The sequence below is a fragment of the Trachymyrmex cornetzi genome, unplaced genomic scaffold, assembly GCF_001594075.2.
Source record: "Trachymyrmex cornetzi isolate Tcor2-1 unplaced genomic scaffold, Tcor1.1 scaffold104, whole genome shotgun sequence".
Lineage (NCBI taxonomy): Eukaryota > Metazoa > Arthropoda > Insecta > Hymenoptera > Formicidae > Trachymyrmex > Trachymyrmex cornetzi.
Window position 1 is genome coordinate 248,028 of NW_017295587.1, and position 24,047 is coordinate 272,074.

Consider the following 24,047-nt stretch of genomic DNA (forward strand, 5'->3'; position numbering starts at 1 on the left):
ATAATGGTATACCCTGTGATCGTCATTAATAAAGTGCATAAACAATCAATGTATTCGGTACAAAAGCTGCGCGTTATAATTGTGACTGGTATTAATTATACGAAAATAAAATTATCGTAATGTGGCAAGCGAATGTTACATATCATATTCTAAAGGAAATACATTTGTCATTGTTACCGCGTGAAATGCTTACCTACTAAAAATTCATTAAATAAAGTGTTCCCTCATTGTTACCATCGCGTTATAATTTCACTACTAACAGCCATTTCGGGTATATTATATTAAATTAAACATATCAAACTTTCAAACAACCAAAATTAATTTAGAAAGTTATTACCTTTTTAATTAATTCCACGCTTTCTGTAATTTTCTAACAGTGCATAAAAATTTCTAGTTGAAAACAAACGAAAAGATTATATCAACCAGAATTCTGGTTATCTTATCTCAACTAAAATTATAATAGATTCGATAAAAAAAATTCTAATTTATATATATTCATTCTTAATTAAAATTCCAATTAATGCGGACTCTTTTTCTAGTGTGTGAATTATTTGCGTTATTGAAATGTTTTAGAGCGGAAATAGAATATTACCTTAAAGTAAATAATGTTTTTATTATAATTTGAAATCAATTAAACAGTATAAATATTTTACGTTTTAAATGTTTCAGAGCGGACATAGAGTATTCGTCGAATTCATCTAGATCGTATTTGAAGCTATCCGAAATTCAACTGAACAACGAGGGTCTGTACAAGTGCGAGGCTACGTATATGGCGGTCAACCGCGAATGCAACAACGTGCAGCACGTTCTTCTTAACGTCACAGGTGCGATACATTACATTATGCAGCATTACCGTAGTAAGATTAAATTTGTATATCAAACTGGATATGAGGGAGGGAGAGAAAGAGAGAGAGAGAGAGAGAGAGAGAGAGAGCGCAATATCAAAATTTTATGTTCTTAAAAATACAAATAGGAAATACGTCGAGTAATTTCGATGTCTTGTACGAAGTATATAAACATTTTTCAGATGTTTTATAAAGAGGTACTGAGAGATTTACGGAAACTATTTTAAAACTTTTCGAGTAACTTCCTGTCATAAATTGCATGCCATATTTTTAGCCATACGACTTCTGTTTGTTATGCAACATCTCCAGTGTATATTACATTCATACGTCAAAAACGTGGTCGCAAGTAGCCTACATTATTGAAAGGGCAATACGGGATACGAAGTTAGACGTTTCATCATTCATACGAAAATCTGTACACTTTCGTTCTTTACGTGGCATATATCTGTTTTTACTGTGTTATTATTGGGGGCAAATTTAAAGTATTAATAATAATATTTCTCGAAATTAACCACAATGTATTTATATCTCTGGCATTTCGTGTGATACATGGAAATTATTTATGATGTCCATACTACACTTCGAAGAGTGAAATCGAAACATATCGTAGAACTCACATTCCATAAATCAGGTAATATTTATTTCAAACTAACCGTTACATGTGATCGTTCTCGCCAATATTTCAATTTTACGCGATGTCCGAACGATAGACAACTCGTTTGTTACGACCCTTTTACGAGATTGACAAATAACGATGTATTACCTTCTGAAACACTTCTCGAAAATAAAGGTCTTATTTATATTTTACGGCCAAACGTAAGACATCAGTAGATTCAATTCGCATTTTTTTTTTTTTTTCGTATTGTACAGCAGTATATCCGAAGTGATAAGGCAACTATAAAGAAAAAGAAAATACTACAGTATTAACTACATTGAAAGAAAAATTCAGTATTTATGGCTATAATTGCATGATAAAATATATATATAATTATAACTATAATTGTTTTAATTATTTCATCTATTGTTACAAATATCAAACATTTTTCTCTCAGTGTAAACATTATCTCTAGTTTAGATATTTTATTAAATAGGAATATTTAATAATATTCTTATTTAATAAAATATCTAAACTTTATTTAACCCTTTCCGTACCAATATGGGTAACTATAGTTACTCTAACAGCACAAACCTCCATGGGACGTCCTGAGGACATCCAAAGGACGTCCGTATGTCCTTTGGACGTCTTCAGGACGTCCCATGGAGGTTTGTGCTGTTAGGGTAGTGACCGAGCGATTCCTGTTCGTGCAAGTTTCTTTGAGTCTTTCGGTAATTATAAATTATACTACATTTTATTATTTTCCAAAATAAAGAGTCAATATTTATTCTAGAAAGTTGAAAGTATGTTGGTGAATTTTTAGAGATTTTTAAAATTATTTTGAAGAGGTGAAAAAAACGAAGAGATTCTAGTGACCCTTGATGGTATGGATGAGGCACCAAATTGTAGATGGTACGATAAGGGTTAATAATATTCCTATTTTGAATGTATAATGTGATGGAAGATGATAAAAAACAAATCAAATGCTCAACATAATCCTTTTATCGACAGCAATTTTATGCTTTGAATTCTCAGGATCTACTTATCTGTGATTTAACTTTCTTTCGAATACTCCTTCCTAGTTTAAATGCTTTTCTACGACTTCACTAAATCAACTGAAACATACGGAATCGAGCGTGGAAATGTATGCATTTCACTATGCATGAAGTACTTCATTTTCGCGGAAGCTAGATAACCACGGATAATGATCTTGGTTAAATCCATGTCAAATTATACATCGATAGTTCGAGTCATACCGGATGACTCCTAACTTTCCGAAGAGTTAATATCGACAAGTTGAGCTCAAGTTAGGCTCTCACTGGAGCGATACCTCACGTACTCTGGATAAATGGAATTATTTGATAATTCTTGATTTAATGTTTAGGTTAATCTCATAAACGCATTACGGTGATGTTTAACGACTTGCTAAATAGCTTCATTGCCATACGATGTTATTTAATTAGGTTAATGCTTCATCATCACTGCAATGTCGTGGTTTACTCGCGCTAACTCATCTCATATTAAATTTATCTAGACTCCTTGCGAATTAAGGAGAGATCCCGAGAAACGCGCAATTACGAAACGTCAAAAACTTTATGTACATATAATACGTATATTCTATTGTACATGTAATACGTATATAATCTACTAATATAATGAATGTCAATGTTAAATTTTCCGTGGAAGTCTATTAATATCGAGATATAAATTTGAAAATATAAGAGACAAACATAAATTTTGTATGCTCTTAAAAATTTTTAAATAATAAAATAAAAACGCATTAATCATAAATAAAAAAAGAAAAGATGTTATTTATAATTAATGCGTTTTTGTTAAATCGCCTTTTGTACATTTTTATATTAAATTATAACAAATATATCAATAATACAAGATGAAAAAGGTTTTACTTATAATTAATATACATATCTATTAATTTAAATATAAACATATTAATTAATGTAAGAAAAAATCAAATGTTTTATTCAAGCTTCTTCTTCTCTAAATGTCGAGTTACATTAGAGCTGTAAAGAGTACAGTTTCTGTTATCCAAAACAAAATTATGGTTTAATTGTGTTATTAAGTAATTTCATAATTGAACCCGCACTTAAATTTTAAATACGAGAGGATCTCTAAATTCATTTTGACGGAGATCTTTCTGCCGCAAGCTTCTCATGCTGAGCACACTCTCCATTTAAGTATTGTTAACTTTTAAAGTTTATGAAGAATGAGACAACCCTCCTCTGGAGTGGTTTATTCAGCAAACGTAGCGATTTTCCACATATATATACGCGAGCCATCATCGCGACAGACGTGAATAGAATCACTGTGTATACAAAATTCCAACTGCTGATCTGTCTTCTTCTCTGTCGTGTACCATGTCGTAACATCGCGGTAAGTTAAACGAGTAGGGTGGAGGAGTTTTCAAGTGTATAATCGCGACATTGTACGCAATACACAATAAAGCATAAGCAACGTTCAGAAACTTTCGTCTCTCATAATAGAGGATTGTATTCTTCTTAAACTTCCAAACGCCTCAGAAATTAATTTTGCGCTCTAATGAAAAAAATAAAAAGATAAAATCGGTAGTCATTATCGAAACACTATTCTAAACGCGAATTAGACGAAGTAGTTATTCCTTAATTTTATATATACTATTCGTTATTATTTTTATTATTATGGTTATTAATATAGTGCATATATTAAATAAAATAATAATATTTTTTCGAAAAAGGAAATAAGAACTTTGTCATTCATTTTTCTCTCTCATCACGGTAGATTTTATATAAGCATACGATCGTTTTAAGAGATTTCCCAACTTTTATCGTTTTGTTTGATTGCAAAACCAATTGAAACACGAACGGAACACGAAAGAACTTGGAAAAAGTTGCTCTTGACGCATAGCTGATTGTGACCTCAATTTGTCGAACTTAAAGTACCTCGCGAATTTATGTATCAAACTGCTTTCTTACGAGAACAAACGTGTCTTGAATTCTTCGTGAAACGTATAATAATATCATCGTGTATTTAACCGTTATTTTAGAGTGCACGTAACAGCACTATTATATGATAGATATTCAAACGTTTTTGCGCACAGATTACCTACTCTATACGCATCCTTCAGAAATTTTGCAAGTTAGAAAGAATGACTGTCTTAAAAACATAAAAAAGCAGATAAATATCACTAGTCTTCTTGACAAAGGTACTACAAGTATATTAATTTCATTTTAACAGAAAATTTAATTTGAGATTTTATTAATATTTATTAATGAAATGAAAAATAAATGCTGTATAATTTAATTCTTGTTGAAACAGTACATTTATTACATTATTTAATTACGTTATTTTGAAAGTTATTTGGTCGAGCTATTTATATGTACCTACATTCTTTTTCTTTATTTATTTGGATAATTTAACGATGATAATAATTTTAAATCGATAATTTCAAATTTATGAATAATCTTAATAAACGTTTCTTGGTTCTCTTGCATACAGCTAATTGTTTTACAAATGATATAGTTGTTCGGTGAAAAGAAGAAATGAAAAAAAATTAAAATGAGTTAAAAGAAGACAAATCATAATATTATTGTTCTCTAACTGTTATTTCAATTTTAATTTAGCAGCTGCTATTCTTATGTGTAATTAAAATTGTAGTAAAAGTGAATTACTGTCCTAGTGATAGTAATAATAATTGTATTAAAAGTGAATTACTGTCCCAGTAATAGTAATAATAATTTTTATTAAATTTAATCAACTCTTCGATTATCAAATTAAATCATCTTCGAAAGATAAACTAATACATATTTCATATTAATTTCGTAAGTCAAACAGAATCTGTAATATACGCTCCAAGATTGAGAACTGGATCTAGTGACATATCAAATATAAAAATTAAAATAACATTAATATAAATAATTAATATATTAAATAATATAATATAAAATATATGAAAATTTTTTAAAAATAGAAAATTCATAGAATTTTGTAGGGTTGAGTGCTATTATAAAATATGTAAGGCAAAAAAATTTGTTAGGAGAAATAAATATCAAAATTGAATATTAAATATAAAATATTTCATATACGATATTAATGAAATTTGTCTATACAGAAAAATGCGCCGAAAATAGAAGCGACAATAATAACGGAGATAAATTATACAGATAAAAATATCATAATTCGTAAAAAAAATGTGCGACTAGATTAATTCATCCTAATTCTCAGGATTAAATACTTACAAAAATACTTGTGATTAAGTAACGCCAATTTCGATAAAATGCGGGATACACGTCGTACCCATTATACCGCAGCCTGGTGAAGCGACAACGTAAAAGTAGCTTGCAGCTCTCTTGCGACAGGCGTCGACATTAATCTACATAGAAGAGCACAGCACGAAGCTGTGCGCGAAACGGTATCACGTATCACACCCGTACTGTACTTACATATACAGCACAGCGCTGTCGGATTATCTGAACACCTCATTCCAGCTAGAACATCACGCTGCAGATTTATCGTCAATAAGATAATATTATCAGGAAAGTAGAGCGCAAATAGGATTAGAACGACGAGGACCAGGAAAAGTGACTTTTAGATTCAATTACTTTTTAATGTCATAAAGACGAAACCTAGCTCTATTTTAGTATACTTTTACATTACATATATCGGATAAAACCAGAAGTTATATCATACGAAATTTATATTGTACAAGAGAATTATTATAATAATAGCATCATTAATTTTTAGGTCGGACTAATATCTGAAAAACCATATTTTGTATTATTCTTCCGCCTAGTCGCACATTTGCTACATCGTGCTATTACAAACTCACGTAAAGCTCTACGAAATAGCTGCTGGCAAACGCCGACAGTGTAGTTTTAACACGGCAGCGCCGCACCGCACGGATGCGCTTTTCTGCAGGAATAGACAGTGAGCTAAAGGTATACAGTAAACCGCGAAGCGCTTCTTCTTTCGTTTCATACGTGTTCCGTTTTGTCGAGCGTCTTCCTTTTTGTTGCGCAAAATTACAGACAATTGCGATACTTTTTCTTTGAAAGCAGCGACGATGTCGAGCGTCGTAGATGCTCGGATTCAACATCGACAAGAGTAGTCTCCGAAAGATTTTCTGTCAAAATCACTTTCGCGAATTCCACGAGTCGTCTTAGCTCGTTTCGTTCTGCTCTTTAAATCAATTGCAATTTCTTTTTTAGCTGACAATTTTCTTTTCGGAGATTGGAATTTCTTTCGTTCGGTATTTGGATTTTCTTTTTAGGAAAAGAACTATTTTGCACATTTATCGCAAAAAAAGTATACGGAAAGAATGATTTCGCTGAAGTATCTAAAAATTTAGCTAGGTATAAATCTGAAAATAATACATAAAATGACAAAGTTTTACGAATAAATCAATATAGGAAGGTAATAGTTCTTATTGCAAAACTAATCTTTATCGCATTCGTATCCTATCAAAATAACAAATTAAATAGTTTGACCTTTCGGTCATCTTCAATATTTAAATTCACAATTAAAACTACATATTACAAATTCGGTTAAAGATAACTTCTAATAATTAGCGTTAATTTTCTTGTAATTTATGTAATTAAAATTACATTAATTACGCTAATTATTATTAGAGGCTGTCTTTGACCGGATATTTAATAGGTAATTTTAATTGTAGCAATGTTGGAAAAAGTTTTGACGTTCTAGCAACCAACTTAAATGTCCTACATTTATTTTGATGGTCCAACAACATTATTTTCAGATCTGTAGCTAGTTAAATTTTTGGATACTTTAGCAAAATCGTCCTTTCCATGTATCATTGGAGAAAATTGTCAGCTAGTACGCAAAATGAATTCCTTTTAACGCGCAAGGAAGATTGATATATTGTCGTAGTATTACTTCTCAATTATAATTTTCGCACAATGCAATATCCCAGTTATTTAAATTAGAATTTAGGTAGGTACAACTGATTCGGTCCGTTAAATTGCATGAATTTATGTAGAAGGAACTAAGGGATGAGACTCGGATCTGCAATGCGATAATGTAAGCTATTATCCAACAGAACAATAGAATATAGATACCTATACATCCGTCCTTTTCCGATACGAAAGATCGTGGCAATCGGACAATGCATGTATCTGAGTTTATTGAGCGAAACTACTGCACGGATTGCAGTGCGTTCTGCATGTGCATTAGCACTCGGCATTACAATATCAATGAATTCCGTCTTGTTATTCAATAAACGCTAAAGGAAAGATAACTTTACGCTTTTACAGCTGCAGCTAATTAAGAAAATATCACTTTGCCAACTACCTGATAAAGACGAGTGCGAGAGAACGCTAAGTTTACGCTTACTTCGTAAGTCGATACGCCGATTTCCAAGCAGAAAATACGCAAAACGCGCCAGAGGAAAAATCTAGAAACCGTCTTGTAAAAAATCACGAAAGCTACTTACGATCTAATGACACCGCCTCCCACTTTCGAAGTAATCTCTTTCTATAGTCGTACAAAGTTACCGCCGTAGCTGCGGGTCGTTGAAGCGACTTTAAAAGTCGTTTTCAAGTATATTATTCATAAACTTTATCGTCCCCATCGGAGTACGCTGTTGGAATGTTCACAAACCGGATTGCTTTCCACAGTAATTTTCTGGGAATGGCAGGATGTGACAATGACAAATCGGCTATGCACCGACAATATACAAAAAAAAAGGATTTTTTTGTTTCAGTTTTTTCCATAATCTTTTTTACACTTCAAAGGGATCGGATTTGATTGCAAATACCAATTCAAAGCGTGTATTTCAATACAAGTTGTCCAAGCCTTGTGGTGGGCCACAATGAAATAATTATGAATTCTGTGTAATTGACTTAATGCAACGAATAATACGTCTATTTTCCGTGGCATAACGCAAGAAACAGTGCGTCGCGAACGCGTTTTCCAATATCCATTATGGCAGGTCACCGCCGCTTTGAATTGCTTGCAATCGTGCAGAACAATCGACTGTATGACCACTCGAATTACTGGCCGTGTGAAACGCGAAAATTAATGCTGTATACGCCATGCGACTCTTCGTTTCGATTTACGACTAATTACAGCGCAATTATTTTCCTAGAGAGAGTCTTATTGACGAATCGATCGATATCATGTCGAGTGTTGACGTGACGCCAGCACTACAGAAATTTTAATGGTGTAAAATAAAATATTACGTTAGCAAAGAAAATTTTTCCCTCAATTTCTTTGCCAAATTTGGCTCACTCCGAGAGTATTTCAGCGATCATTTGTATGTAAGGTACAGAAGCTTTTTTTCGTTTACGCACCGTGTGCGCCGTCCAATCTCGTTCCTCACATTGATTTTAATGGCAATAGATTTTTAACAACAATAGTACTCGCAGGCTTTCTAGTATTAAAGGATAGTAACTCAGGTGACGGATTTCGATTCGTATTGTGACAGATAAATCTACACAGAGCTGCTAGGCATGCTTTGTTTCAACTTATTGTACGAAAATGATTAACTCATCTCCTTATTTAACCATGAGTAGCTGAACATAAAGATCTATATTTCTATTGTAATCAAGAGACTAATTAAATTTATACTTATGAAATATTTTTTTAGGTTTAATTATTAATATCAGTTAAAAAAAGAAAATATATGGTATAAAGAAATAAATTATTTTAAAATGCATGATGTGAATGGGTCAAATAATTAATTAATTAAATATATATTAAGAAGAGAACTATAAACCAAATGAAAACACAAAATGTAAGTGCTAAGCAAAATATATTAGTAAGCGCTAAAACAAATTAAAACAAAAATAAATAGGAATTAATATAATTTGTTTTAGCGCTTACTAATATATTTTGCTTAGCACTTACATTTTGTGCTTTCACTTGGTTTGTAGCCCTTCTTAATATATATTTAAATAATTAATTATTTTAGTTCTCTTAAAAATTACATGACTTATATTTATATTTAATAATAATCCATTATAAAATTAATATCAGGAAGAAAGTTTATCTTACAATGTAACAATGTATGGAAAAAAAAATAATACCTATATAAAATTTAACAAATTTAAATAACATAAAGATTAAAAAAAAACTATTGATAAAGTCTTGTGGATTATATATTAAGTAGAATTTTAGTAATTCAGAATATACATGAATTTCGTATTCTGTTTCTGCAAAAGCTTTTTCATTGTAAAAAATTGAACTCATTACAGAATATTCGCATATGACAGTGTTAAATTGCACTATCTAACAACTCGATATAATTAACTGCAGCAACGTAAAGATATGCTATTAAAAGTAGAATAATATAAATTATCGCCAAATTAAAATTTTGCTCAAAATTTTCATGCTTGTAGTATTTAATAGAAAGAATATTGTAAAGATATTATTATTTTGAGAACGTTAACAATAATTTTGAAAGTAAATAATAGATTACAAAAATTTACTGTTCTATGACAGAGAGAGAATTATTAAACAATTGATTAATTTCTTCTTTTCAATAATTTTTTTCAATTTTCAATAATGTCAAAGAAACTGAAAATAGTAAATGTGTAACAGATAATATAATCTATTAATAATCGGATCTAAAATATAATAAATCTAATGTCTCTCTAATATCTAAATCTAAAATAATCTAAATATTATACAATAAATCCGTATGTTTCATTCATTATAGCGTTAATTTTTGGCGTTAACAGTGAACTATTCTCTTTAATTTAGCTGAATAATTTATTGAGCAAAAGTGAGAATACAGTTTCGATTGAAACACAGATGGCCATTTTGGTGCTATTCAAATTTCATGAAGAATCACTTATCCCGCGACCTATTGATCGAATTTTCTTCACATTTGTGAAGCGTGGCCTTCAAATGTGAATTTATTTAGTCACTCTGATTGGATCTGTTATAATCTCTTAATTTAAACTTATTGATATAATTTAATATTAATGTATGAATTAATAAAATTTAATGCACCTTGTTAAAATATAGGTACATTAAGAGGTAGAAGACGAATAAAGCGATAAATAATAATGTCTTAAAATTTTCGAATTCTTTTATTAAAATAATTTAGAATTTCAAACATTGTCGTCTTGTTATGAACATGTACCATGCACGAAAACAATTCAGTTAAATTTACGGTCAATCTTGGATACCTTTTATTCTTTAGAAATAAAAGGTGTAATAAAGAAACTCGTTAACGAATTATTTAACAAATCACGCACGTTTTGTTAAATATTTCTCGTTGACTTTGCAACGACTCTAAATATTAACCTATTAATATTTTAGTTCCCTGACTTTATCTGGTCATTTTAAGTCTACAAATTTATTTTAAATCTTATGAGGCAAAATTTAAATGAATGGTAGAACCTAGATTTTAGAAGATTTTTATATCAAAATAATTGAAATATATATGTGTAGACCTTTTTTGTAATGATTAAAATAAATATAAATTTAGAATTTTTAAAAACAAAATTCTCAACTTAGAATTTTTACTTCAGCAGAATAGATTCTGTTTAATTTTTTATTCTTAATAGTTTTAAAATTATATGACTAATGAAAGTTAACAATTTTTTTAATAAATTATGTTAAGAATAAAGATCATTTTTTATAATCCGTTTTATTAAATTTTATACAATTTTTTAAGACATGTTTCAAACTTATGATCTTAAAAGGAATGAATTTCATTTTTAGAATTTATTGAAAAAGTATTCATTGCAATTTTCTTGACTGTTATTACTATTTCTAGTAATAATTTGATATACATATACTGTTAAATCTATAGAGTATCAAATTTAACTTAATTTCATCACTGCTCAATATATCATTATTTTACACTAAAATAACGATATATTGAGTAAGATCATTGGCGACTTAAATTAGGTCAAATTTGAAACCATAGATTTGATAGTGTAGGTACTTCAAATAGTATAACAACTCAATTCGTAATTTTTCAAACATAAAACCTAAAAATGTACGATAAAAAAGATGTATTTTTCAAGTTTCTTGTTTAGATTGCCATTATATAGATTTCAATTTAGCGTAAGCTGCAGATATTCTCGGAAATCTTGGAAATAGATACTTGGAAGAAACATCTAAGCAATAAAAAAGCGAGAAGATCTAAGAAACAATTGTCTTCGCTAGTTTCTTTCTTTACGAAATAAATGTAAAAAACATAGGCGGATTTAGGTCTGGATTTAAACAGCAGACTGCGGCCAAATGAAATAAATATAATTTCCAATCGAATAAAATAGGATTAGGACAAAAAATCCTAGAAAAATTATTACACCAGTTTCTATATAAATCCAGAATTACATTTAATTGTTTTTAGCTTAACTTTAATTAATTTATACATTTAATATTTAACTGTGATTTTTTTCCAAACGAATTGAATAATTAAACATGATTGACTTAATGCAAGAATATTTGTACAACCTTTTATAGCTTATTGATTTTTTGAACAGGTCAGAGAGAGAGAGAGAGAGAGAGAGATTTTTCTTTTACAATCAAATTCTCATTTTCTACCATTTGCCAATGACACAATCTGATCGATTGCCACAAAAAATGGATGAAGACAATTTAATTAAAATAAAATAAAAGTCATCAAAGATATGCCAATATTTGAATCTAAAAGTGCATATGCTTTTAATGAAAAGAATCATGGCACTTTTATAAATCATATATCTCATGTGTCATGTCAATATCTGAAGATAAATTGGCATATAGTTTATAAAACTGAATGTATAGATATATAATCTTACACTGAAATATTATTAACTATAAAGATATAAATAAAACCGAATAAGACATTTTCCTACTTATTGTTAGTTGTGTTCACATATCGATCGATCTAATGTTATTTATTATTGATTAGAAATCTTCTTTTATAAGTGCATTTATTTGCGTAAATTTTAAACACAAATCATGTAATTCAATATCAAATATTAGGTTAGCAATGTTATATACATTTATAAGTTATCATTTTTTTTTAACAGGTAAATAGTAATAATTTTAATCTTCTAGAGGCGAATATTGGAAATTCACACGTTCACTTCAAAATTACATTCGAGATAAATTCGGGATGGATGCAAATTAGTTACTTAAGAACTAAAAATGGAAAGTAAAACAGCTTTTTTTATGACAAGACGAGCTGTCCCTGAAGACTTAAGGTAATTTTCAGCCATGAATATCAAATGTGGTAAACATAATGAAAGTATGTTCCGCAGAAAAGCTTCTATGCACGTAGATGTACCTACTTTTCATCGTTAGCAATTCTTTGAAATCAATTTTGCAGTATGATTATCTTTAAAGACAGTATTTGCGCATAAGCACCCTTAATGCTACACCGAGTGTATACGTGAATGTATGCAAATGTCTCGCATACATATGCGATAGATGCATTTGTATGTACATGCGTACGTATAGACCGACAGCTAGTAATAGAACACCACAGGCTGAGTGTATTCAGTCGATGTTACTGGGAATCAGATTTATAGTGTCCTAAGAACATAGCGTCTATTCGATAAGTGAAGTCACTTTACTCTCGTAGGAATTGCAGAAAGTTATGGGACTCCCCACGCCAGAAAATCGATGTAACGATGGTTTAGAATTTCAGGGCATGCCTTACTTTCTTTCATCGCGTAGAGAAGACAAAGCTCAGATGGAACGTGCTGAGAAAAGAATTGAACGTGATAACACTTCTAAATGTCGTGATTAAATCGTTTATTGTAACAAAGTTATATCGGGCACTTCAAATTAATAAAATTGTCATTAATTTAATTCTATCATTACATCAAAATGTAATTGTACATATATACAATTTGTTATATAAATGCATTTTAAACAAAAAGATAACAGAAATATCTGGGAGTTATCTAATTTGATAAAATTGAAATTAAATTGGCGTGACAAGTATTGGATTGGAACAAAAGTTCGTAGCGCTACGAATTTCAAAATTCAAGTAGTCGTAATTTTGTTAAAAGCGAACAAAATTTAAATTTTAAAAAAGAATTTTTAAGCTTAAAATCTCTATTTTCGAAAAGTCACTTATGTCTTTTGAGTTTCTGTAAGTTTAATAATTTTTACATATATAGAAAACTACAAACTAAACAAAATTTTCTTCTCATTTCATGGCCCTTAAACACTTATTACGTATTCAAAAAAACTTATAAAAATTTGTTACAATAATTATTTTCTATTGTAAATATTTAACATTTTCTCTAAAAAATTATTGTTTAAAAATGTATTTTCTACGGTTTTTGTTACCTTTATTGAATTATTATGGATTAAGTAAAAGAAGTATTTTGATTGTTCAACACTTTGATTGTTCATATATCTCCATGAAAAATGATCATACCACAATTAAAAAAAAAAACAGATTCTTAAAACTGATACTTTGCTCTGTCGAATTGTATAATTGTCGAATTTTTTTTTTTTAATATAGACATGATATATACAAGTGAAATAGCGCAACAAATTTTTGTTTCAACCTTACACACACACACACACATGCGCACACACAAAATATATATGTATGTACAAATATATATATACATACATATATAATGGAATCTGTATCTATTATTTGAACTGAAAAATACAGAACAAATATGAACTGTCGAGGATAAAATTTGCTTACACTGAAACCGACAGAACAATGTATCGGAGCTGTTCATCGATTTGTGTGAATCGAAACCCTTGAAAACGTCGATACCCTCAAAAAAATGTACGTCCAAAATCCTACTAGTCAGGATATCGTTATTTATCCAAGCATCCAAACGCAAAATAACAGATTAAGTTTTAAATGTTGATGTTTACGATACTTCGTAAAACGATCGCACATAACTTTAAACGAAACCGATGCTTTATTTAAACCGTAAATGCAATTTTTTACGGAACACTCTCGGTATTATTTCGAACATCAAAGCAATATAGGTAGTTTCCCGTGGAACGCTATCTTTGTGCATAATACAGCGTATATACAACGTACATTCTTGTTAAGAAATTCCGTCATAATGAACGTCATTTCATCAAAGGGCTTATATAAAGAATGCATTTATCCGAACAGAAAATAAGAGTCATAAGGAAACGAGCTATTTCGTGCAGACGTATATTTTAAGGTACTGTCGATGGAAGAAAAAATGTATAATCTTATACGGTTATTTAACAAATATCATATCGTAACGCAGATATGAATTACGACAAAATTTTAAGTTCTTACGACATATATATTTAAAGCTAGTGGAAATAATTATAAAGTAAAACGATCTTCTATATAATTTTTGTATATTATATTTTTCCAGTGCAACCAGCGTTTGTACGTGTCATCGATGAAAATTCCAAAAATACTTTGAGCACTGGCGCCACTTTAGGACCTATAAATGAGGGCTCGACAATATCATTGTACTGCGAGAGTGGAGAAGGCAAACCTGTACCTACGGTTGAGTGGTTTAAAGATGACGAGCTACTCGAAGGTAAGGATTTGCAATTTGCTTACATTGAAACCGATAGGATCAGATGTATTTATAAGTTCATACGTGCTTTTGAGGAACTTTGAAAGAAGACAAGCCAAACTTAGTTCTTTAATTGATAACATTTTCTACAAATATCTTTTTCTATTAAATAATTTAGCCTTATGCGATAATTCGACAATTTTTTATTCTTGTAGTAATAATAATAATTAATTACCAAGTAAAGACGAGTATATTGCGCAGTAATAAAATTAATGAATTTAAAATACTAATCAGAGTATCGATCATGTAACTTTTTCCCTAGGAACATGGAAAATGAAAATTTTTTTTATTAATTTTAATGGTAAAAATTTTCATTTGTTATACTTCCGTCTTAAGGATAAAGTTACATAATCATTACCCGGATAATATAACTATAATTTAATTATGTGAAATGTAATATAACTGAACCAAATGTAATTTTATCTATAAAATGATCTCTAATAGAATTTTATCTTATATAATAACACCTATAATAATTAGAATCAAATAAATGAATGCTCTGAATGTGTAATTTTATTTCCATGCTTTAGTGAAATTGCATGTACATTAAAATGTAAAGGAAGCATTACCATTGAATCATTATTCAAATGCGGATATTGAAAGACAAAGAAGCTTTAGCTTTCTTTATTAATCAGCTATCGGATAATCCGTGTTATTCGATGATATTATCAGGATTTTCTGTTTTTATTGTATAATTAACTTTGTGTTTTACTTTTAAAAGAAATATGAAACATTATTGTAATTCTTTACACATATTTCAATATGTATTTCATTTTAAATTCATGTTACTTGTTAAAATAATGAATAACAAAAATTTCTTTTTCTCTCTGAACGATATCTATCAAAAAATGTTCTATTTTAGCAACGAACTCGAGGACTGTCACCGATACCGGAATTGGTACTGGCAGTAGTTTACTGGAGATGCAAATTACACGAGAAGAGTTAGGCGCAACTTTCACGTGTAAAGTCAACAATATTGCACTCGTGGAACCACTAACAGTTGACATTAACCTAGACATACATGGTGAGTATACACATCTCATTCGAGAATAACAAGATATTTACAATCCGTTAAGAAAAGCATATCGATTTATATGACATTATTTAAATATCTTTAATATCGTAAAAAGCTCTTGTGCCTTTTTTATTAACTTACACAAAAGATCTTTCTGTATTGTACTTTTAATTGCATTAGAAGACTATCAGCTAAGCTAACAGTCTTTCAATTACTTAATATTCGTCATCACGTAATAATAAAGCGCTCAATGCTAAAGCTTTTCAATATACTCTTTTTAATTAAAAAATATACATTGACCATCACGTGATACATTGACTATGTATATGAATCGATTATCGCATATTTCATCGATATGTAAAATGCTATATGTCTGAATCGCTTACAATTTCGATCGCGCGATGTATGTAATTTGCGTATGATATAATACACAATTAGATAACCGATTACTACAAACTCAATGAGAATATAGTAATAGAATGAATGTGAGTACTTTGACCTAAATTTGCAGCAATTCTGCCGAGTATCGTTTATTCATTAAATCAAAACATCGGGTAACATCGGGTAACATCGGATAAACTCACTGTTGTAGTATGAATATGAATGACACCACGACCAGGGTACTATATCAACGCAGCCAAACGAGAATTTTTGCACGGAGTGTATCTACTGTAGAATATGAATGAGCTTAACGTTCAATGTCAATTAGCGTTTTTTAATAAGGTCTGCAGCAAGTTATGTAATATTAAAGATTAAAAAGTTTAAAAATCTTACTTTGTTAGTAAAAAAGGAAATTCCTTTTCTCAATCTCAAAAAGATTTTATTTTAGCTTTTATTTTTCAAATCTGTATCCAATTAAATTTTTGGATATTTCAACAAAATTGTTCTTTCTATAAAAAAAAGTTTGGCTGTTGCAATATGCACAATTTTAAATCTGGATAATCTGAAGACACAAGTAATAAATAATGTAGTAATATATTTCTAGTAGGTACATGCGATAAGAATTGGTCGCTATTGATTATTAACAGCTATTGATTGTTAATCGTTCACATAAATTAAATATTTTAGTAATTGTTAATTAATACTTTTTACATATTCAACACATAAAGTTTGAACACAATTTGTAGACAATCGATTTTATATCGTAGCTTTCTATTTTCTCCAACATCTTTAATAATATATGTTACATTTGCGGCAAACTGATTCAGCAATGTGTTATGTTCGCACTAAACTCTATGTGCATATTATGCTTACGTAGGCTGTATTATGTACTATAAAACAAACCGACCCGCGGCTATTTCCTTTCGGTACAATAACGTAATTAAAGAGCTCTATTCTAAAATTTAATTATTCAACACGAGAATCTTCCGGACTGAGTCATTTCCAGGGTTGTTTTGTTTAAAACTTTTTTTTAAACAAATATTTAAAACATGTTTTAAAAATTAGACTAAATTAAACATGCTTTTTTTAAACAATTTAAAACAAATTTATTAGAGCTCTAAGAATTTTTTTAGAATTTTTAAATATTTTATTTTCTCATGTTGGTAAAAATGAAAAATGCAGTAGGTACTAAAAAGTTGATAAAAAATTCTGAAAAAATTCGTAGGGAAGTTCTATGAGAAGAAAATAAACAATTTTTGTCTTTTATAGTTTTTCCGTAAAGTTGATAGTATTTGAGTAAAAAATTATTGAAGATCAATTTTCGGCAATTTTTAACACTTAATATCTTGTTAATTATTGGGAAAATTGCAAAATGGTAGAGGACTTTTCTTTTCAGTTTAGTCCATTCTGCCCCTATGCGAAAGATTTAAAATTGTTTTCCAAACACCCTGCATATAGACAGCTCGCGGTACTAAAAATCTATAATAACGTAAACTATAGATTAATATTAGAACTACAATTAGTTCAAAGAATAATTATTTTGAAATAAAAATTTCAAAAAAAGAAGCCGTGAGTAATCAATACGCATAAAGGCCACATTAGCAAAATGCTATGCTATTGTTTAAATTTGCATGACTTAAAATGTATACACAGTCAAATAAAATGTTAAATAGAGCAAACAATACACTCAAATATACACATATTCATATGATAATACGCTCAAGTTTAAGAAAAATGAAGAAATAGGTGTAATTAAATGCTAAAATGTACCTCAGAAACGTTTCACAATACTTGAAAGTAAAAATGAATTATAATAAAATATAATAAAAATATATGTTTAAAACGTGTTTTTTTTAACATGATTTTTTTCTAAAGCTGTTTAAAACATATATAAAACATTAAAAACATGTTTTAAATAAAAAAAACTGAATGTTTCGGTTTTTTTTAAATATATACGTTTTTGTGTGTGTGATCAACCCTGGTCATTTCACAGTTCCGCAGGCATTCACTGGCATATCCAGCCACAGGTTTAACCATAAGAAATAGCTGAAGAGGAAAAATGGCAATGCCATATACTTCCATATTTTACCGCACAATAATGCAATTCGAACGATCTATGGACGCAGAGTTTGGAATTCGCTTTGAGAGGACGACTCGGTGCTTAAAATCTCTGAAATTCGCGCGAAGTGAGTATGCGAGTGCAGAGACATCACGCTTTGAAAAGTCTCTTGTAAAGCGAGAGTACACGAAATCCGATTTCGTACGTGGAAAAGTGGTTTGCATCTCGAATTTGGATTTCTGCACTGACAGAACTGCGCGTACAGTCATAAACCACTCCACTACCGAATTTTTAAAACTGGCAGAACATATTTTTAAACTTTGCTACGGAATTTCATACGAAATATAACTGGTACCTCTATATCATATCAGGTAAAGTTAATTTTACATGTAACCATGCGACGTAAACTATAACATAAAATGTAAAATTAATATACTTCGTACTTATTATCGCAATAAACAACCTAATAATTTTTTTATATATTTTAATCTAGTTAAAATAATTTGAAAGCGAAAAGTCAATTATACGCAATTTCTCTTTCAGCAGAAACGCAATTTAATAAAGTATATAAAGTACTTGCATTTTTATCAACAACCAGATAAATGAAATTTAATATTGAGATACTTTGTAAAGCGTCAAATTGATACGTATATAAATAAAAGGAAATATATATTGTGTACATTATTAATTATTCAACGAGAAAACGCACTTAATATAATTGCACTTAATATAATATACTAAATTATATTGCACATTAATCAAATTATCACAATACGGAACTGTTACTCTAGAATTCAGATCGACACGACAGAGAAACCTTTAATGGAATTCTCTCATTAACCGCTACCTCATGTCAATACATAATTTTAGTAGAAAATTATTCTGTTTCATCGGATATACGGTTTTCATAAATATAAATTTCGAGCGGCTTTAATAAACTACCTATTGTCCACTTCCGTTTAAAATTGTAGTACACCGTAAATTATTCAATATTACTAAACAATGTGCTTGATAAATATGGAACAGAGGAGAGACATTTCTATAATTTAAGGGAAAATATACATCGCTTAGGTAAGCGAAATGTCTGATGTTCTTCTATCTTTTTAATAGCACGAGTAGTAATGGACTAAAAAATATATATATGTATATATTCAGAAATTTTTACTTTGTTTCTTTAATATATACATGCATCGTCGCTGCATGAATTCGCCGATTAAAGTACATGCACGCCATTACGGCGGTACTTGTAATTAAAGCATACCGTATCCGTTAACTGAACTTTATTTAAGCGTGAATCTACTCACGCGTATACGAAATTTTGCATGTTGTAAATAATTAAATGTCTATCATTTAGCGCGTGTCAGAAGGGATTTCCACGCGTGCGTGCAAAATCACTGATGATCAATTATAATACGAAATTAATGTGTTGCATAGGCCATTCTTGTGTTGTAATTAGAAATTTATTAACATTAATCGAATTCCACGCCGCTATATGATAATATCACTACACCAATAGATACGCGAACACGTGTATTTCTCGGAGTATCGATAACCGCGTTATTAACTGTGAAATAGAGACTGATTTCCCTCTTACGGGAGGCTCCGATTAATAAGTTATTGCGCGTTGATCTCTCATTATTGAATCATTTATTTATTAATATTCACTAGGTAATTATTAGGACAAATATAATGCTATGATATTGCCGGAGAAGCAACTGTCTTACGAAATATAGCTTTACCATTTGTACTCTAAGTGTCGTTAGAATTATCGACACACATGTTATTCATAAACCTCTCGCAATTTCTCGCAATAATTACTATCGACAATTAGATTTAGTTAACGTAACTGTTATAATGAGGACAAACAGGATTCTTCCGATAATTCAAGCTCGCTACAATTGTATTATTTGTAAAGCAATGACAATTCTAATTCTCATTAAATAATGAGATTTGCATAATGAATTCCTTTCGTAATAAAAAAATGCTAGGACGAAAAATTATTATGCGCTAAAAAAAACAATTACTCGGGAACGTGTTGCGTGTTCTTTCTGATACTCGATAAAAATGCAATTAAAGAGATAAAAACGTAGTTAAAGGAGTTAATAATATATTATTTAAATAATTACAAAATGCGCTAATATATTAAAAATGCATTTTATCGTAAAAGGCCACGGTTTTATCGAGATAAAACTTTAAGTTATAGGTCAACTAATCTTATATGCTACATACAATATCTAATAAGAATTAATTTTATTTTAATACTTTATTTTAATACAAACACTTTTTATGTTAGTAAATTAAAAAAAATTTGAAGAGGCAGACATTTACGAATAATTCACTTCTAACTACATGAATATTTTTCTTTTTGCGTTGCATTTGTAATGCTTTTATTCGCTATTGCACGATTCTTCTGCGTTATACGGGATTAAAGAACACGATATCATTCAACGCTTTTGCTAACGCGTCGACATTGTTCATTTTGATCTCGTATCGTGAAAAATTGTCTCAGCGTGCGATAAAAACTGGATAGGAGGAATATAAACGGGCTAACGTGAAAAAGGAAAGGAATTTCCGAAGGCAGAAGTAAATAATAGTCGCATCGTTTAATTTCAACAAGAAATTCGTCAGCAATTTGATGTAGAAAATATAAATTAATTCTCAGTGAGCCGCGGTACCTAACGATCTACGGTGAATTTAAAGTGGAAATGTCGCGAATGCCTGCGGGATAGTGCGAAAATCACATGGCTCCCACAGCTGCTCGTTGAAAGTCGTGGAAGCAAGATGGGAATGACAAGAACTCGCGAGCAAGCACCTGACGGAGTTTTCAGGCGTCGCGCTTCTTACAAGCAAACAAAACCAGGAAATCGCATTGCCATTGGCTACGGACTTAAAAAGTCTCGTAACCAGCTTATCGGAGGTTGCGAACTTTCAGAAATTTTCGGGCATGAAGGAAATTGGCTGAACGGTGAATTTCCACGAGAATGAAGGAGGAATCTTATTCCCTGTCATGTTAGACGTATCTTGAAAATGACCGTGATTAGAGAGCATTCCTTGAAGATTTTGAAGCTCTCATGAAAGAAGATTCGCAGTCCCGTTAAAATTACTTTTCGCACAGATCGCGTTTATTTTTTCTACTGCTTTCATGAAAAATCGATATTTAAATTAATTGATGACGTATTATGCATGCATATTCCAAGGGATATCATTTTTATTTAAGAGTAATTTATAATTATTAAAGATTATTGAAGTTTTCAGAGAGAAACCTAAGAAATTTTTATACCTTTTAGAATTTGGCTTCCTATTTATCGTTTACCATTTCTTATTATCAATAGATACATGATATTTACATTCAATAACTAAAATTAAGTCTAAATTAATAATTCAAGATGATTTTACTTTAATAAGACTCTAAATGGGAGCCTGATATCCTCGTAAACTTTCGCCGAAACATTAAATTTTCACGTTAAAGATATCCGCGTTACTCTCTTGAAAGCATAGGTGCGATAAAACACGCTCTATAATGCAATCTACTGCCATCCATATGAATTCAAAGTGAATGCCGGCGCGCAGATTTGTTCCAGGATCAAAAGCGTCAGCACATTTTCAACGAAAAAACTATTTACGCAAAGAAAGTGACTTTTTATTCTGTTTTTTTTTTACCATTTCTGTCACCGTTTTTTCTTTCTTTCTCTTTCTCTCGCACTGTTGTTCGTCTCTCTACATCCGTTGTGCTGTCAGGTAGTGGGAGTGCAATTGAAGGCAAATGCAATTCCCGATATTAGATTCGCCATTCGTTCTCTATTCGGATCCTGTGCCTTTTCTTCCCGTATTCCTCTTGTATTGAATACCATTCACCGAGTTTGGCCGGTGAATTATCGGCAATGTTTTCTGCATGACTTTGCAAGAAGCATCAACGACCAATCCACTAATACCAAACCACGTATAATAATCGCGCAACTTCATGACCTTTAGTTCCATTAACGGAAAAAAGCTCCGGTCCGCTGAAGTTTAAAAAATGCAACTAAAGCTTGTTTTCATGAAATGTAATCGTAAGTCGAAGTAATATATCTAATCCTTCGAATAAGAATTTTAAGATATATCGAATATTAAAATGCTTAGAAGAATATTCGTAAAAGGCTTAAAATAATGACAGGCTTGATTTCTGCTTGATAGATACACATAATTAATTTAATGATACTTACAGATTGTATTTAAATATAAAATACTGAATTGGAATAAAAAATTCATAACGTTACAAACGTCAACATTTAAGCAACTGTAACTTCATTAAAAATAAAAAAAGATATAACTTATATCTAATTTTAAAAAGAGAGAGGAGAGGAGAGAGAGGATTTAAATTTAAAAAAAAATTTTTAAGCTCTACTTTCCAAAAGTCACAAAAAATTTACAAAAATTTTTAATTTTCTAACATGAAAGTTTAAATGTTTCCCTACAAAATTGTTTCTCAAAAATATTATAAAATATAAATTTTTTGTTATTGAATTATCGTGAATTGAAAGGAGCATTTGATTTTGATGGCTCATAATTCTGTTAAAAATTATTGTACCGTAATTAAAAATACAGATTTTTTTAAATATCTAAAACGTTACTCTATCGATATAATTGCCATTTAAAAATAACATGCAGACATGGTCCAAATGAAGTAGCGCTACAAACTTTTGTCCCGACCCAATAATTTGTTACAAGATATTATATATATTTATATATATCATATTTTGCGAAAGTTTAAAGTAAATTTAATGCGCATACGAAAATCTCCAAGCATGCCTAATAGGTAATAGCTGAAGGAAAACTTGGTCGTGAGTATCGCGGCGCACCATGATGTATACGTGACGGCCCGTTGCGAAATCTATCGGCGCTAATGGATATACCTACATATACAGTATGTAGATATGCATCGTCACCGATTAACATGGTTCTATGAGCCATTTTTATCGTAAGCTGTGTATCCCTATAGAAGCTTCCGGATCGATTTAACGATACCAAAATGACAGTTTTCGAATATTCCATTAACCGTGAGTTTCCGGAACAACCGCAGTACCGGAGCAAGCACTGAAAAGTTGTCCATCACACGTGTCTATTGACATTCCTGTCACACTGCGATGATTACAAACATTTTAGTCAGATGCTAAATAAATAGCAATTAGCTAAATAATAGCTGGCCTTTATGCTAATTAAATAACAATGCTATCTAAATAATAGAACGATCATTAGCTAAACAAAAATTCATATATCTGACTAGTATCACATTGCTGTTTTTATCATGGCGGAAAATATGTTACATGATTTAATATCAGTAGATAATACTCGTAATTTTGCAAAACTTAAAATTTTTTATTCTTATATATATTTTCTATATTAAAATTATAATGTCAAATTGTACCCAATTTGAATGATTTTTAATCATTTTAATAGATCGCTTCGACTCTTACTCCATATGTCATTACTTTAATTAAAACAATGAAATTAAACAATTTAATTTAACTATATTAATAATGCATTAAATTTGACTGAAATGTGGTTTAGAGGAAAATTGCCGATACTGACATAAGTCTCCTAAAGTGACACCCCCTTATTTTTCGGAAACTAACTATTGCACTTTATTAATACTAATAAAATCATGATCTGTTTA

At 30.1% G+C, this 24,047-nt stretch overlaps 1 protein-coding gene across 6 annotated transcripts in view; it reads left to right on the top strand.

The window, feature by feature from the left end:
• nrm (neuromusculin) overlaps positions 1 to 24,047 on the top strand; it is a 178,989-nt gene that overhangs the window by 109,994 nt on the left and 44,948 nt on the right. For all 6 annotated transcript variants that reach the window (XM_018504426.1, XM_018504444.1, XM_018504403.1 and 3 more), the window contains exons 3-5: positions 670 to 824; positions 14,730 to 14,900; positions 15,802 to 15,963. In XM_018504426.1, coding sequence (XP_018359928.1) covers positions 670 to 824; positions 14,730 to 14,900; positions 15,802 to 15,963 — 488 coding nt within the window. The remainder of the gene's footprint in view (positions 1 to 669; positions 825 to 14,729; positions 14,901 to 15,801; positions 15,964 to 24,047) is intronic.